The 15,823-nt window shown below is 38.0% G+C and overlaps 1 protein-coding gene across 2 annotated transcripts; it reads right to left on the reverse strand.

The window, feature by feature from the left end:
- Nucleotides 1-7,683: 7,683 nt before the first annotated feature.
- Nucleotides 7,684-15,204, reverse strand: LOC110929937 (heat shock factor protein HSF30). 2 transcript variants are annotated; one of them, XM_022173128.2, is made up of 4 exons: nucleotides 14,852-15,204; nucleotides 13,515-14,112; nucleotides 7,889-8,146; nucleotides 7,684-7,786 (listed from the first exon to the last, which is right to left on the reverse strand). In XM_022173128.2, exons 1-3 carry the CDS (start codon nucleotides 15,167-15,169, stop codon nucleotides 8,022-8,024), a joined length of 1,041 nt encoding a protein of 346 aa, XP_022028820.1. In that variant the 5' UTR covers nucleotides 15,170-15,204; the 3' UTR covers nucleotides 7,684-7,786; nucleotides 7,889-8,021. The 2 variants fall into 2 exon arrangements, with proteins under 2 accessions (XP_022028820.1, XP_022028821.1); XM_022173129.2 differs by lacking the exons at nucleotides 7,684-7,786; nucleotides 7,889-8,146 and adding an exon at nucleotides 8,256-8,473 and having other exon boundaries at nucleotides 13,486-14,112.
- Between the last annotated feature and the right edge of the window lie 619 nt (nucleotides 15,205-15,823).

Genomic DNA, 15,823 nt, shown 5'->3' on the forward strand with positions numbered 1-15,823 from the left:
CACTTGACTAACTAGGTTGATTATTCCTAGTTAACTTAATTTGTTCGGGATGTTATATTTTAAGTCCCGTTACCTCGGGTTTTTTATAAGCTTTATTTTCTCAGAAGCTTTTATTCACTTTCTTATTTAATATTAGGTTTATTTATCTAAATCCTAACATTCACCGGGTTTACTTTTAGCACTTACGGCATTTTACCCTTTTATTTTCCGTTACTTTAATATAATTAATTAACCCGTTTTTTGGGTGTTACATCAGGTCTCGGCTGTCCGAATGGACATCCGAATGGATGACCATTCGATCAAATAGTCGTCCGACCCAGTGCACACTTGCACCGCCTTACTGTCACTCTCACACTATAAATATCCGCTGTCACATCACTGTTCACTGATGTGACAGCCTCGTCCGATCCAGAAGCTTCCAACTCGTTCTACGTCACTTTTCTTTCGATTTCAAGCGCTTTTTGTAAGTTTTCTTTATGAATCTTGTACTTCTATTATCATTACATAATTCCCCACCATTCCTTCCATCAAAATCACTGGTTTCCTTCACGAAATCACTCGATTTGGACTCTTGAAGGTGACATCACCACGGGTTGCTTATGTAATCGGTGAATGACGTCATCTCATCGGGAATGGTGCAGATTCGCCTGTATTCTACACATTTAAACACGAATCTTTGCAAAACCTTAACATTTTCTCAAAGGAAATTACTCTTCTTCAAACTTTCTTAACTTTTCTACTTAACTCGGTGGAATCTGGACCCAAAACAGGCCTAGGACCTGTTCCTTAGTCTGGAGTCGGCTTGATAACGAACTTCCACCAGAAAGATGACCAATTTACGGGCCAGACATGAAACTCCGTCAAGAACAGTTACCCTGATCGAACGTGGTGGTTCCCATCCGATCATACAAGCTGAACCTTGGTGGGTTTCCGTTGTCTCGATACGTTGACATGTCGTCTCCATTAAACTTGAACTTAGTTTTTACAAAAGTTTCAAATTGACAAAGATCATATAGTCGAATGATCATCCGATCGAATGATCATCCGACCTAGTGACTTGTTTTCTGTAACCCTCAACACTTAAACTATTTGAATCAGAACTTCAAACTATCAAAATTTTCACTTGAATAGTCATCCGATCGGATGACCATCCGATCGAACGGCATGATCTTATACTACAACGAAAACTTCAAAAGTTGAAACAATTGGCAAACACATCACTTATCGAATGACCAATTGATCGAATGATCATCCGACCGGACGACCATCCGTCAGGGTGACCATCCGATTAGGAAACCTGTCAGACACTTTTACTCAATTTTCGCACGATTTGACATGCTGTTCAACGCTTATACTGTTATACTATAATCAGGCTAACTTCAGCGCTCCCTTCGATCCAATTAGTTGGTGTTGATACTTAGCACCCATTGTGACTATACTCGATCCCTTTTTGTTTTAAACACTTTTGGGATGCAACATGTATTCTATAAATATGACACTTGACACTTGAAACTTGTTTGGAAACACACTCTATCCATAGTAAACATGGAAACAGGATACTTGCGAAACTTGAGACTTATATGCTGTGTGACGTTTAATCCTTGTATGTGACATGTCTTAACAATTATGGTACTATGCATATGCTATAGGTTGTAACGCCCCGCCTGCTATTCTCTTGGGTATTGTTAAAATGAAACCTCCCGTTAGACTTTGGAAAAGGCAATGAACGTTTATGGCTCCCGCTAGACTCTTGGGATTGCTATGTTAATTGCGTTGGAAATGTGTGTTACATAGGGACTGCGTTAGCTTAGCATTGTGAAACTTGTTATATGTTTTCACGGCGGATACGAGTTTTTGGAACATTTTAAACTATTATGCTATTACGTACTCAAACTTGTATACTCGCCAACATTTTTGTTAATAGCATTTTAATACATGTTGCAGGTAATAGTAGCTGAGGAAATCAAGAAACATGCCAGGATGCTGCTTAGAAACACATATTAATTAATTCAGGAAATCTTTGAACAATATTGGATGTTTTGTATTTGAAACTTATGTGGTTGAATCGTGGATAATGTTTAGACATTTTCATGAAACTTGATTAATGTTTATTGACACAAATAGTGTTGTGGAATCTCTTGAGCAATCTGAACGCTTAGTGCCGCACCTCGATATTTCCGCCATCGGTTGGGATGTGACATACGCGTTATTCACAATTATGAATAACAAAAGTACAAAATAGTTGAGATTTAAAACTTGGATGGGGTGACCATCCAAGTAGACATCTTATAGATCATATTAAGGAAATGTAGCGATCACATTGATGAATATAATTGCATAAAAGTTTAATAAAAAAGAAAACATTCTACATGTTGAGACAAAAAAATGGTAAACCTAAGAATTGTTAAAGAAAAAAAAAGAGGTTTTACCAAATAAAAATCGGGGATATGGACATAAACCGAGGATTTACTTACATGGGAGGTAATGTGATAGTTATGATAAGGTTATGCATACCATGTGTTAATTGCTTACCTTGGCCAAGTAAGTAGTAAACATATGATACAATGAACTTCTTATATCATAAGTGCATATACATCCGTGTAGTAAGGACAAGGCTAATTGGACAAAATGGAAAAAAAATTCAAGAATAAGGATTGATTGTTCATAAGTGATGGATTTCACACGAACAAGTCAAACGGGTCAAATACAGTATAAGGTTTGATTGTTCATAAGTGGTAGATTTCACACGAACAAGTCAAACGGGTCAAGTGAAGTATAAGGTTTGATTGTTCGTAAGTGATGGATTTCCCACGAACAAGTCAAACAGTTTAAGTAAAGTATACTGTTTGATTGTTCATAAATGATGGATTTCACACGAACTAGTCAAACAGGGCAACTAAAGTATAAGGTTTGATTATTGATGTGCGTCAAATACAACATATAAATTATATCAAACCAAGGCATAAAATCAACCCCTTTTTCTGTACTAATGTTGAAAAAAACATGTTTCTTTGCTCATGATTAAAAGAGCTTAAACAAACGAAAGCAACAAATTAACATTAAAAACCAACACAAATACCAAGAAAAAGGATTGACACGACTCGCCGAACCCCTACCACATCCAAACCAACAAAAATAACAAAAACAAAAGCTTAGGCACAGGGCCGTGCCCATCAGGCATGGGGCCGTGCCCAGTCAAGATTCTCTGCATAAAAAGACAACAAAACACATACCAACACGGGGCCGTGCCAACTCAACATGGGTCGTGGTCAACTTTAAAATTCGCAGAATCTGAGATAGTACAACAAGTACACTTACCATGGGGTCATGCTCTGCCAACACAGGGTCGTGCTCTGCCACCACAAGGCGTGTTAGTACAAGACCTGACATCTGCAATTAATGAAGGGGGAGAAATTGAAGACCACCGGGCCATGCCAGGTGGGCACGGGGCGGTGTGAAGATTGTTTCCAGCTATAAATAAGGGTGCTTGGTTTCATTCCAACTCATCCCTTGGCGAATCACTTCTCTCATACTTGCCATCAGTCCACCACCACTACAACACCAACACCCACCACCATCATCCATTTTTCATCTTTTAGAGTGTGTAGTAGTCTCGAGATCCAAGATCGATCGTAAGAGTTCTTGTCAATCAAATGCCATGCTTGTAACACCCCGAAAACGGGTTTGATAATTAAACCACATTAATATTAAAGAGCGGTAAAATACCCTTATTGGTAAAATTAACTCGGTAAATATTAGGATTTAAATAAATAAACCTAATATTAAATAAAAGGAGAACAGATGCTTTTGAAAAAATAAAGTTTACAAGAGTCCCGAGTTAACGGGACTTAAAATAAAACGGGTTGTAATCTTCCCGAGCCCACTAAGTTAACTAGGAATGTTTAACCTAGTTAATAAGAGGAAATATTGTTGGAACTAAGTAAGTTGTGGCCTACTTAATAACTAATCAAACATGAGAGGCCAAAGTGGGATAACTTGAAAAGTTAATAATAAAAATAAAAACAAAAACACAGCACACACGTGCGTGTATCGATCAGGAGGAAGGAGAACAGAGCCAAAACCCTAGTTGAACAAGAATCATCAAATTGAAGGATGAATTGAGACTCAAATTCATAAAGGAACATGAATTAATGATCACTCAAGCTAGGAGACCATAAGGTATGTAGAATTTTGGATGTTTGTTGAAGTTTGTAAAATTTGATAAACATCACAATGTGCGATTTATGCATGAATCGTAGAGTTTATGGCTGGATTAGAGATGTATACTTGCTTAGGGACAAAACCATAAGTGAAAATTATACATATATTGCTATAATTTGAATGTTTATATGAATTACCACACTTAGATAAGTGAGTTTTAATAATATAATAAAATTGATGATATAACTATGTTTAGAATCATCATACATAATAGTGATAAAATGATGCTTGAATAATTTATAGATTCAGGTATATGTTCATGCTTGCCGTAGAGTGGATTTTGTATGATATGAAGGAATAAATGTTATATTCATGTGAAATAGTGTTTGAGATCATCATGTGTTAATGAATGATTAAAGTATTTGGCTAAACTTGATGTTTAGGTAAAGTCTATATATATACGATGCAATGAATTGTTTCATATTGATAAACAATCCCAAATACATGTATGATATTAATAGCTTAGCATACTATGATTGATGTTGTGTTAATTCAATGATTTCCGGTTACATGAACTTGGTTGAGAAAGTAGTTAAAACGATGACGTAAGAATAATGCCTACTAGATACTTGACAAAGTGCTTAAATGAATTAGTGAGTTTCATAGTGTAATCACTTACGCTAATAGGTTAAAAGTCAAACTGACCAAAATGAGATCAAATGATAATTTTGATATAAAGTCCGTAAGGTGAGATAGTCTTAATAATGATGACTAATCTAACCATCTTACGAATGATAAAATGTAGTTCGACGCTTGACAAGCTAGGTGGAAACTTAGGAAGGAAGCGGGTCAAACGAATAAGTATGAAGGAAAAGCATAATTTGAATGCTTCACATTTGCAATTTAACCCTAACACTTTTTAACTTTCAACTTTTATTCCTTATACTTTTCATCTTTCGCATGTTTTCCATTTAACCTTTCGTTCTAATTTTCCGAGTTAACACGCCGCAACGTGCGTGTGAGGTTCAACGTTTTCTCATCTATTTTTTTCCATTTGACAACTTAGTTATTCTTTTCTATGCTTTACAAACAGGTTCGCGGTCATGTAAGAAACATTTGACTTTCATCTAATATGATGTATAACTAACGAATCCCCGCCAGCGGGTGGTAATTCTAGTTTTAAATCATTTGTTATTCCAACCATTAAATCCATCGGTAACAAACATGTCTGTGAATTTCAAATTGATCCTTATGAGTTGCAATATAAGAGCATTCACATCTCATTTCTTGTACTCATTTAAACCATAAAATTTAAGAAAACTATCTAAAATATCACTCCATCTCATTCCTTATCCTTATATCTTATCCATGTATTTTTAAGAAAAACCGAAGTGAGTTCTAATATTTAAGAAATGCTAAAGCAAAACCTTATATTTTTAAAAATGAGAGAGAAATTTATGAAATCATAATTTTTACAGAAGAGTTTTTAAAAATGAGATAAATTTATGAAATAATAATTTTTAGTTAAATTACAAATATTAAGAATAGGATGTGAATGCTCTAACTAAAATATAAAATCCTTTTTATACTATAAACAATTCCAATAAGCTAAGTGAAAAACATCTTGCCTCAGTAACGAAGTACCTATCCTTCCTTGTGAAAATACGATACCTCTTGGTTGACATCGTTATGTAAGTATGCTCTTCCAATTTCATCCCGTTGACTCGACTGAAAAGAAGAACTTGGTTTTCTTTCGTCGTGGTCCGAGGGAAGATGATCCAAGTCAACAAATTTGGGAGACTTAATTAGAAGATGATCGTTGACCTTTCATTTTAAGAAATGAAATCGTTCCATTACATGATCTATTCTTCCTAAAGTATAGATTGAAGGTTCAAATCGATCATCAACATTCAACAATTCTAAAACCCAACTCAAATAAACTAAAATTCTAAAACCCTATTCAAATAAACTAAAAGTCTAAATGAACATTCAAATAAATTAACCAGATCAAAGAAAAGTAATCAAATTGAACACTTGAATAAATATTCACAAGGTGCGTCCAACTCCCATACGCGGGCACTAGTTCCGGCAATGCAAGATGTAATGTGGTCAAGAACACTTCATAGCAACTAGTGTGCATGCAAGTTTGGATGTGAAGAAAACATAGATAAAACAAACTTTTTATTAATTACTTGCAGAGTTTATAGTAGTTCTTTTTTCGTCTTGCTTTCCCACTTTTCGGTTTTCTAGTTTGGAATACTTTCAGATATTCTCTCCGAATTCACTCTAATGTTAAATTATTTTGATGGTACCCGAAAAAATCTTTTATCGGATAATTCGGAAAGAATACAAGAACGAGTATGTGTTTTATCTTATGAAACCATTTACTGAAAACATACCAAAAAAACTTGGTTGAAACGACACAATACTTCGTGAAGAAGTGCATCAGCTGGCGCTCAACAGGATTGACACCTATTCGGTTGCCATCAGCTATACTCTATTAGTTATTATGAACTGCAACTTAATCTTAACCCATTGCAATTCAAATTGAAGTCACTTACATTATAAGTTATAATTGTTGTATGACAGCTAACAAATGTTTCATCTAATTGTCCTTGTATGCCCTCACTTTCTTCCGGGTAACATCATATTCGATTCAACTCATCTAGCTTGTAATGTTTACGTGCAAATGAGATTGAAAACACAAATAATATCATGCAAAAACAAACACATTAAACTGACAGATTTACCATTCTTCAATGGATCTTCATTTAATATCCAAATTATAATATTTTATCCACTAGAAGTAACAACTGAAGTGAAAAAAATAAACTGTACCTGCATGCCTCGTCGACGAAAAAAAAACTGAATCCAAGGCGGCAGAAACAGCAGTCGCTCAGCCACGTATATCTGCCGACCGCCAATCTCAAGGCGGTGAAATCTCTTCCCCACCACCGCTTTCATCAATGGAAAAAGGTTTTGGTGCTCTAGCTGCAGTGGCTGCTGTGAAAGCCTGAAAGTGCACCTTTTAGGTTCAGGTATGATTAGTGCAAGGCAACTTAAAACTGTATATTGATTCTAGAGAGGCCACAGTGCATAACTAATTAAGTAATTAATAATAAAGACCATGCTTCAACCTTATGAAATGAGGACATATTCTTAAATACCATCTAGAATAACTGAAGCAAACAAAGACTTCACATTTGTGTGAACAATTGACACATACGTATACGAAAAAAACTAGTAATTACTAGACGGATGCAGCCAAGACGGTAAAACATGGATAGTGAGTAAAAACAAGTTGTTAAACAGAAAGCTTCCGCCTTCATTTCATACTACTTAATTCACATAACAACACAACATGGTCAAACAGATATCGTGAAGATCTCGGCATAACACCAACCTGGTTCAAACCCGCTGAACGAAAAACCCTCCCAACTTCTTCTTGTGATTCTTTAACCCCCCCCCCCCCCCTGCAGCTATAAGATGAATCTACATAGAGGTGATAGATAACGGAAGCAATTTTGTCCCATAAATGAATAGGAAAGTAGTATACGAATGAGCATAACATAAGGATACAAAGGAACAGCAGCTTGGCCTCTTCACAATTCCACAATCTCCTCAGCTGTAAAGAATCAGATGCATAGAGTATTATTATCACTCTCACACACGCCAAACGGCCAAACAGCCAAACTAAACAACAAACAAATATTAAGATTTCACATACCACAAAGATACTGATATCACACAATTCATATGCATCTTTGACTTGAACTCTACTAAAGAGGAGGTGGACTTGTAGAGGCCTTCTTAACTCAAAACACAATAAAATCCCAACAACAATCACTTCCATCAAGTATTTAAGGTTTGGATGACCTTAAATACTCCATTTGGTCCACTAATTCTTGCAAATCTTCATCCCACTCAAGCTGCCGACCATCTAAATCATCAAGAAACTCTTCAGGGTGTTTTTCAACGGGTAGATCTGTTAGGATCGGAGCACACACACGAAACACGAGTCACACGCACGCTCAGCTCACAATCAAGAACACAAAGATTTATAGTGGTTCGGTCCGGCTCTGACCTACGTCCACTCTCGGTAACTAGGAGGTTTTTTATTTCTTTCGTGATACAACGATTACAATACAGATGGATCTCTTATAAAGAGATTAGATAAGAATTTGTCAAACAAAGAAATTAATGCAGCAGAAGAAATGGATCAACACACTGTTGTCTTCACCCACTTCTTTTGACAGGCTGCAAACATGGTTGCAGGTTTCCCACATGTTTTCTACCGCTACTTTTGACAAACCACAAGAGTGGCTTCACACTCAACAATCTCCCACTTGAAGCCACGGAACAATCTTCACTGTGCTTCAACTGTGCATCTGTATTCTGTAAGAAACTTTAGCTCATTCCTAGTTACCCGGCCTTCTCTTCAATTATCCTGAAGGCCAGTTGAAGCTATGCAAAGCTTCAACTTCTCTAAGGTGACAACCTTAGTCAACATATCAGCTGGATTCTCAGTTCCTTTGATCTTCTTTAACTTCAGAGTGCCATCACTGACTTGATCTCTGATAAAGTGATATCTCAACTGTATATGTTTCGTCTTCGAATGGAAGACAGGATTCTTTGCAAGGTGTATTGCACTTTGATTGTCACAGAACAGTGCACAATCAACTTGTTCCTTGCCAAGCTCTTTGAGAAAATTCTTCAACCAAATAAGCTCTTTGCTTGCTTCAGCAACTGCCATATACTCCGCTTCTGTGGTTGATAGGGCAACACTTTTCTGAAGTTTGGACATCCAACTTACAGCAGTGCCTCCCACTGTGAAGACATACCCCGTGGTGCTTTTGAATGACTCTTTACACCCACCAAGGTCAGCATCTACAAAACCCTTCAGAATAACATTTTTCCCTTTAAAATTCAATGCCACTTTCGAAGTCCCCTTCAAATACCTTAGCAGCCATTTAACTGCTTCCCAATGTTCTCTCCCCGGATTAGACATAAACCGACTAACAACTCCCACTGCATGAGCTATATCTGGTCTCGTGCATACCATTGCATACATGAGGCTACCAACTGCAGATGCATACGGAACTTTAGCCATTTCTTCCTTGTCTTCATCTGATTTGGGTGACTGATCTTTAGAAAGCTTAAAGTGACTTCCCAAAGGTGTGCTTCTGATCTTGGCATCTTTAAGTTTGAATTTCTCTAACACTTTCTCAATGTATTTCTCTTGAGATAGTGTCAAAGAACCATCTTTGTTTCTGAAAATACTCATCCCGAGTATTTGGTTTGCAGCTCCTAAGTCTTTCATTTCGAATTCTTCAGACATTTGCCTCTTCAACTTCTTGATTTCTGACATGTCTGAACCGGCTATCAACATATCATCTACATAGAGTAGTAGAATGATGTAAGAACCCTTAAACTTCTTGATGTAACAACAATGGTCATTGTCACATCTCTTGTAACCAACTCTTCCCATGAAGTTATCAAACTTCAAGTACCATTGTCTGGGCGCTTGTTTCAGACCATACAAACTCTTCTTCAATTTACACACCAAGTTTTCTTTGCCTTTAACCCGAAAACCTTCTGGTTGCGTCATGTAGATGTCTTCTTCTAGGTCACCATGTAGAAAAGCTGTCTTGACATCTAGTTGCTCTAGATGCAAGCCCTCTGCTGCTACAATACTGAGAACAAGTCTGATGGTAGTCATCTTCACCACTGGAGAGAATATTTCATTGAAATCAATTCCCTCTTTCTGTTGAAATCCCTTGACTACTAATCTTGCTTTGTACCGCTTGGCACCGTCATGTTCATCCTTGACCCTGAAAACCCATTTGTTCTGAAGAGCCTTCTTCCCAGGTGGAAGCTTTATCAAGTGCCAGGTCTTGTTCTTCTCAAGCGACTTCATTTCATCTTTCATTGCAAGCTCCCACTGCAATGAATCTTTCAACCCCATAGCTTCAGAGTAACACTGGGGTTCACCATTTTCTGTCAAAAGTATGTAGTTGACTGATGGTGAGTACCTGTTTGGCGGTCTAGTGGCTCTAGACGACCTTCTTGGTTGAACTTGAGGTGTTTCTGGGGAGTTTGGAGTTGAAGGAGTAGCTTCTTCTTCCTCCGAATCATTACTAGAATCGTCCCCTAAGCTCCCACTGTCGCTTGACTCATCCCCATTTTCTGGAATGTCGACTGAAGCTTCTTTTCTTTTTTCACCACTTTCAAATTCAACATATTCTTTCTGAACTTCTGGTCCTTTGGTGTTTCTGTCTTTGTACAATTCGTTTTCATTGAAGACGACATTCTTGCTTCTGATTACTTTTCTGCCTTCATTATCCCAAAGCCTGTAACCCATTTCTTCTGACCCATAACCAATGAATGTGCACTTCTTGGACTTTGAGTCTAGCTTATCCCTGTCACCAACTTCTAACAAATCGTAAGCACTACAACCAAAGACTCTTAAGTGTTCGAGACTTACCTCATTTCCTTGCCACATTTCTTCTGGCAATTTGAAACCCAAGGGAACAGATGGTGAACGGTTAATCAAGTAGGCTGCAGTGTTAACTGCATCGGCCCAGAATGTCTTGGGCATTCCGGCATTCAACCTCATGCTTCTAGCCCTCTCATTTAGAGTTCTATTCATTCTCTCAGCTACACCATTCTGCTGAGGAGTTCCAGGAACTGTCCTGATCATCTTTATCCCTTCCTTGGCACAATAGTCAGTGAACTGCTTGCTTATGTATTCACCACCATTGTCCGACTTTAAGCACTTTACCTTCAAATTAGTTTCATTTTCAACAGCAGATTTCCATATCTTAAAAGCATCAAATACACCAGATTTATGTTTAAGAAAATATACCCATACCTTGCGTGTTGAATCATCGATGAAGGTAACATAGTATCTCGAGCCTCCTAGAGATGTAACTGAAGTTGGTCCATATACATCCGAGTGAACAAGCTCCAACTTCTGAGCTTTCGGTGTCCTCCCTGTCTTCACAAAAGTAACCCTCTTTTGTTTTCCAAGAACACAAGGTTCACAAAATTCAGTTTCCACTTTCTTCAAGTCTGGAAACTTTCCTTTCTGAGCCAACATCTTCAATCCCTTCTCGCTCATGTGTCCGAGTCGGTTGTGCCATAAATTTGAAGGACTCGGACCGGTGGTCATTGCATGAACACCTTCAGTAGAAACTTCTGCCATGTATAGAGTGCCTTTCTTCTTTCCTTTGGCAATCACTAAATTGCCTTTGATCACTTTCCATTGTCCACCCCCAAAGTGAACATTAAACCCTTCATCATCCAATTTACCAACTGAAATCAACTTTCTTCTCAAGTTAGGAATAACCCTGACATTTTTCAATGTCCATATAGTTCCTAATGAGGTCTTCAAGTCTACCTCTCCAATACCTGTAATATCAAGCATTTGATCATCTGCTAAACGAACTTTACCAAAGTTACCTGTTCGTAGATTCTTGACCATATCTGGGCATGAGATAGCATGGAAAGAAGCACCCGAATCCATAATCCAAGATTCAACTGAATCTTCAACAGAACAGATGAGAGCATCACCTAATTCTTCTGAGGATACACTGTTTACTTCTTTCTTTGCAGCTGGTTTTGTACATTGGCTTCTAAAGTGACCTTTTTCTTTGCAATTCCAACATTCAACGTCTTTTCTATTCTTTGACTGACCCCTTCTTCTAGACTTTGACCTACCTCGATTATGCCCTCTGTCATTCCTTCTTCCTCTATTTTCTGTGTGCAACAGAGAACTAGAACTGGAAGATTCTCCATTACTTCTCCTTCTAATGTCTTCATTCAAAATCAAGTCACGAATGCTATCAAACGTTAGCTTAGTAGTACCGGATGCACTACTAACGGCTGTGACTGTGCCTGACCAACTGTCGGGCAAAGATGATAAAAGGAGCAAAGCTTGTACTTCATCTTCAAACTTTATTTCAACGGAGGCTAAACGAGAGATAATCGAATTGAACTCGTTTATGTGAGCGGCAACCGGCATGCCTTCCTTCATCTTGGTGTTAACCAATTGACGGATGAGAAACACCTTGTTTGAAGCAGATGGTTTCTCGTACATGTTGGACAAAGCTTTTAATACACCGTATGTAGTTGTTTCATTGACAACGTTATACGCAACGCTCTTTGCCAAAGAAAGCCTAACCACACCCAAAGCTTGTCTATCCAACAACTTCCATTCTTCATCGTACATGTCATCTGGTTGTTCGCCCAACATAGGCAAATGCAAACTTTTCTGATACAACAAGTCTTCAATTTGCATTTTCCAAAACCCATAATCACTACCATCAAACTTATCAATCTTAATTTTACCATCCTCTGCCATTTTAACGGACAAATTACCAATTTACTACTAACCAACAGGTTCGTACTGCAAATGGCAATTATACGAGCGGAAGTAATGAAATAGAAACACACTTTTCTATTTCGCGTGTTAAACGGCGTTTGACAAAAAAAACTTGATTCAAAAAAATGTGAGGGGCTGGTTTTATCAAACTTAATAACTTATGGACTTAAAGAAAAGAAATTCTTTTTCTTTCTCTTAAAGTCAACAAGCCTACGTTCTCCCCCAAAAAAAGAAATCAACTTTTTGTCTTCAAAGAAAGTGTTCTCTTTCCCCAAGAAAAGAATTCTGCACTTTCTCCACAAAAAAGATCAAATCGATCTGGTCTTGTCTTCTGGCGATGGCGACTAGAACACGAGCAATGGTTGTGGACCGATTGCTAGGTTGGCGGTGACGAACAGGGGGCAACGGCGGCGGCGGCGGTTTGAACAGTCGGAGATGGCGGTGGCGGGATGAACTCCAGCAGCGATAGTGACGGAGACTGTCACTGGTTCTGATTTGCAACTCTAATCGGAACCCTAGTCTCGATTTTTTCAGGTCAGTACTTCCTCCTTCACCCTTTCTGTTCGTGTGTCGATCGAGAGCCAACGGCTCTGATACCAGTTGTTAGGATCGGAGCACACACACGAAACACGAGTCACACGCACGCTCAGCTCACAATCAAGAACACAAAGATTTATAGTGGTTCGGTCCGGCTCTGACCTACGTCCACTCTCGGTAACTAGGAGGTTTTTTATTTCTTTCGTGATACAACGATTACAATACAGATGGATCTCTTATAAAGAGATTAGATAAGAATTTGTCAAACAAAGAAATTAATGCAGCAGAAGAAATGGATCAACACACTGTTGTCTTCACACTGTTGTCTTCACCCACTTCTTTTGACAGGCTGCAAACATGGTTGCAGGTTTCCCACATGTTTTCTACCGCTACTTTTGACAAACCACAAGAGTGGCTTCACACTCAACAAGATCCACATTCAACAGGTCCTCCCACAAATTCTCAGGCGGTTCATCCTCCACAAAATTTGAAACATTACCAATACCACTACTTGAATCACCTTCAACAGGGGCTGCTAGAAATGGATCATGAATATCTTCAACACCAACATCCACTTCTTGTAAATCCCCCACACTCGGTGTCATCGTTAACCTTCTTTTGCGACCGATCTTGATATGTTCTTGTTCGTTATGCGCATACTTATCCATGTACCTCTGTAGGAACTCAGGGTTGCTAAAGGCTTTTGCAAGGAAACCCATCATGTTTTGTTGCTTTTTTTCAGTGGTTCTAAGCCTATTTTCCATTGATATGAGCTGGTCCTTTGAATGCTGCTGTAGCTGCCTTAGCCTTACAATTTCTGCCATTAGCAAACTTCTGTCTCTTTTCAGTCCTTCAAGTTCTTCCTCGATCCCGTATTGGCCTACTTCGATACACGGACCGAATTCTTGCTTTGGTTGGATCGGTTGCACCACGGTTCTTCTTCTTCGGATTGTCTTCAGAAGATGCCTTTGTCCTCCAAGAAACCCTTCACTTGCGAATTCCCATCTATCTGGATTCACTTTCCTAAAACCCTGTAACCATTGTTTATAAAAAATCCATATTCAGTTACTAATTAAGCAATACTATTAAACAATAATAGAAATAAAAATCAACAAGAAGAAAAATCAATGAAGATATTCCACTACTAAACAAAAATGACTATCACTGAAGGCCGGTTCTGTCAGAAATCCGTCCGTGAAAGTGGTTAGCGACAAGAATTCGTCGGTGATACTCCGTCGAGAATATGGAAGTGGGTTATTTGGTTTCCAAAGGATTTCACAGACTTAGTACTGACTACTGACTGCTTAGTGACGGACCACGACAGATCATGCTTAACGACGACTCAATGAAAACAATGACTATTACGAAGGCCAATCTGTCAGAAATCCGTCGGTGAACAAGGTTACCAACAAGAATTAGTCGGTAATACTCCGTCGAGAGGTTTTATTTGGTTTCATGGAGACCACCGACTTAGCGATGGGTAGTTATGCCTTACCGACAGATCATCAACGGATAGCGACAGCCGCCATCGGACCGCCAACAATTAGCGACAGTCACGACGAATCACCGACAGATTAGTGACTGATTACCGAAGGAAACACAATTGACATATCATTCTTAAAACTAACGGATTCAAAGAACAAAAGCATTTGAAGATCACCATTCAATTAACATTAACAAACTAAAAATTTCCGAACACTACTCAAACAAACCCCCAAAAAAAGTAAAAAAAAAATCAACACAGTTTAAGAGTATGAAAAAAAGACTTACATAAGTATTAAGCTGGCGAATAAAGCTTGAAAAATTGCTATGCTTAAAATACCTCGGAAGCAAAGTGGTAGAAAACTTATGAGAATCCCAAACAACAAAACTATTCCGACCTCTACTCCACGAAACCACCGAATCGGTCGCTGGATCTTCCACCATATCAAACGTTTTCGTCAGGAAAGGTGGCGTACCTACGTCGTGCAACCCTTCTCTAGGCCGTGGCGACGACGACGATGAAGACGAACAACCAGTAGTGTTGGTGGAGGATATAAATGTAATTTCATCATCTTTTGTTGTAGACATTTCGGTCTTGAACTCCATTGTTGTTAGGTTAAGGTTGTTTGGTTGGAGTATGAGAAGATGGTGGTGTTGTTACTGAAGGGGTGAAGTGTGTGTTTGGAGTATTTATAGGGGGTGATAGGAAGTTTCTAGAGAGGTGTGAGAGATTGAGAGGATGCTTCTTGTTGTGTTGGTTTGTACAGTTTAGTGACACCTGGTAGTTGGAGGATGCTTCTTGTTGTGTTGGTTTGTACAGTTTGGTAACACGTGATAGTTTGAGATATTTTGAAGATAGTTTATTCTTGCAGAGTTTTTGTGTATAGTGAATTAGGTTATAACCTCGTGTGTATTACACGAGATTTAATAAATAAATTTTATATACGAAATAATAAATAATATATCTTTAAAACCTCATTTATTGTAAATATAATTTTATATATCTAACTTATAATAAAAGACTCCAAAATTAATAAATAACTTTAATTTTGCAATTTAGACCCTTTTGTTTTTTTATTTTTAACTCAAAGCTTTCATCTTTTCCAATTTAATCTCAACTCTTTTTTATTTTCAATTTTGGTCCCTATCATATTTTCATCTTTCCCAAGTTTTTCGTTTTGTTCTAAATTTTGTGAGTTAACGCATCGCAACGTGCGTGTGGGTTCCCGTTTGACTGACCTAAACTTAATAATAATTATC

The sequence above is a fragment of the Helianthus annuus genome, chromosome 3, assembly GCF_002127325.2.
Source record: "Helianthus annuus cultivar XRQ/B chromosome 3, HanXRQr2.0-SUNRISE, whole genome shotgun sequence".
NCBI classification, from domain to species: Eukaryota; Viridiplantae; Streptophyta; class Magnoliopsida; order Asterales; family Asteraceae; genus Helianthus; species Helianthus annuus.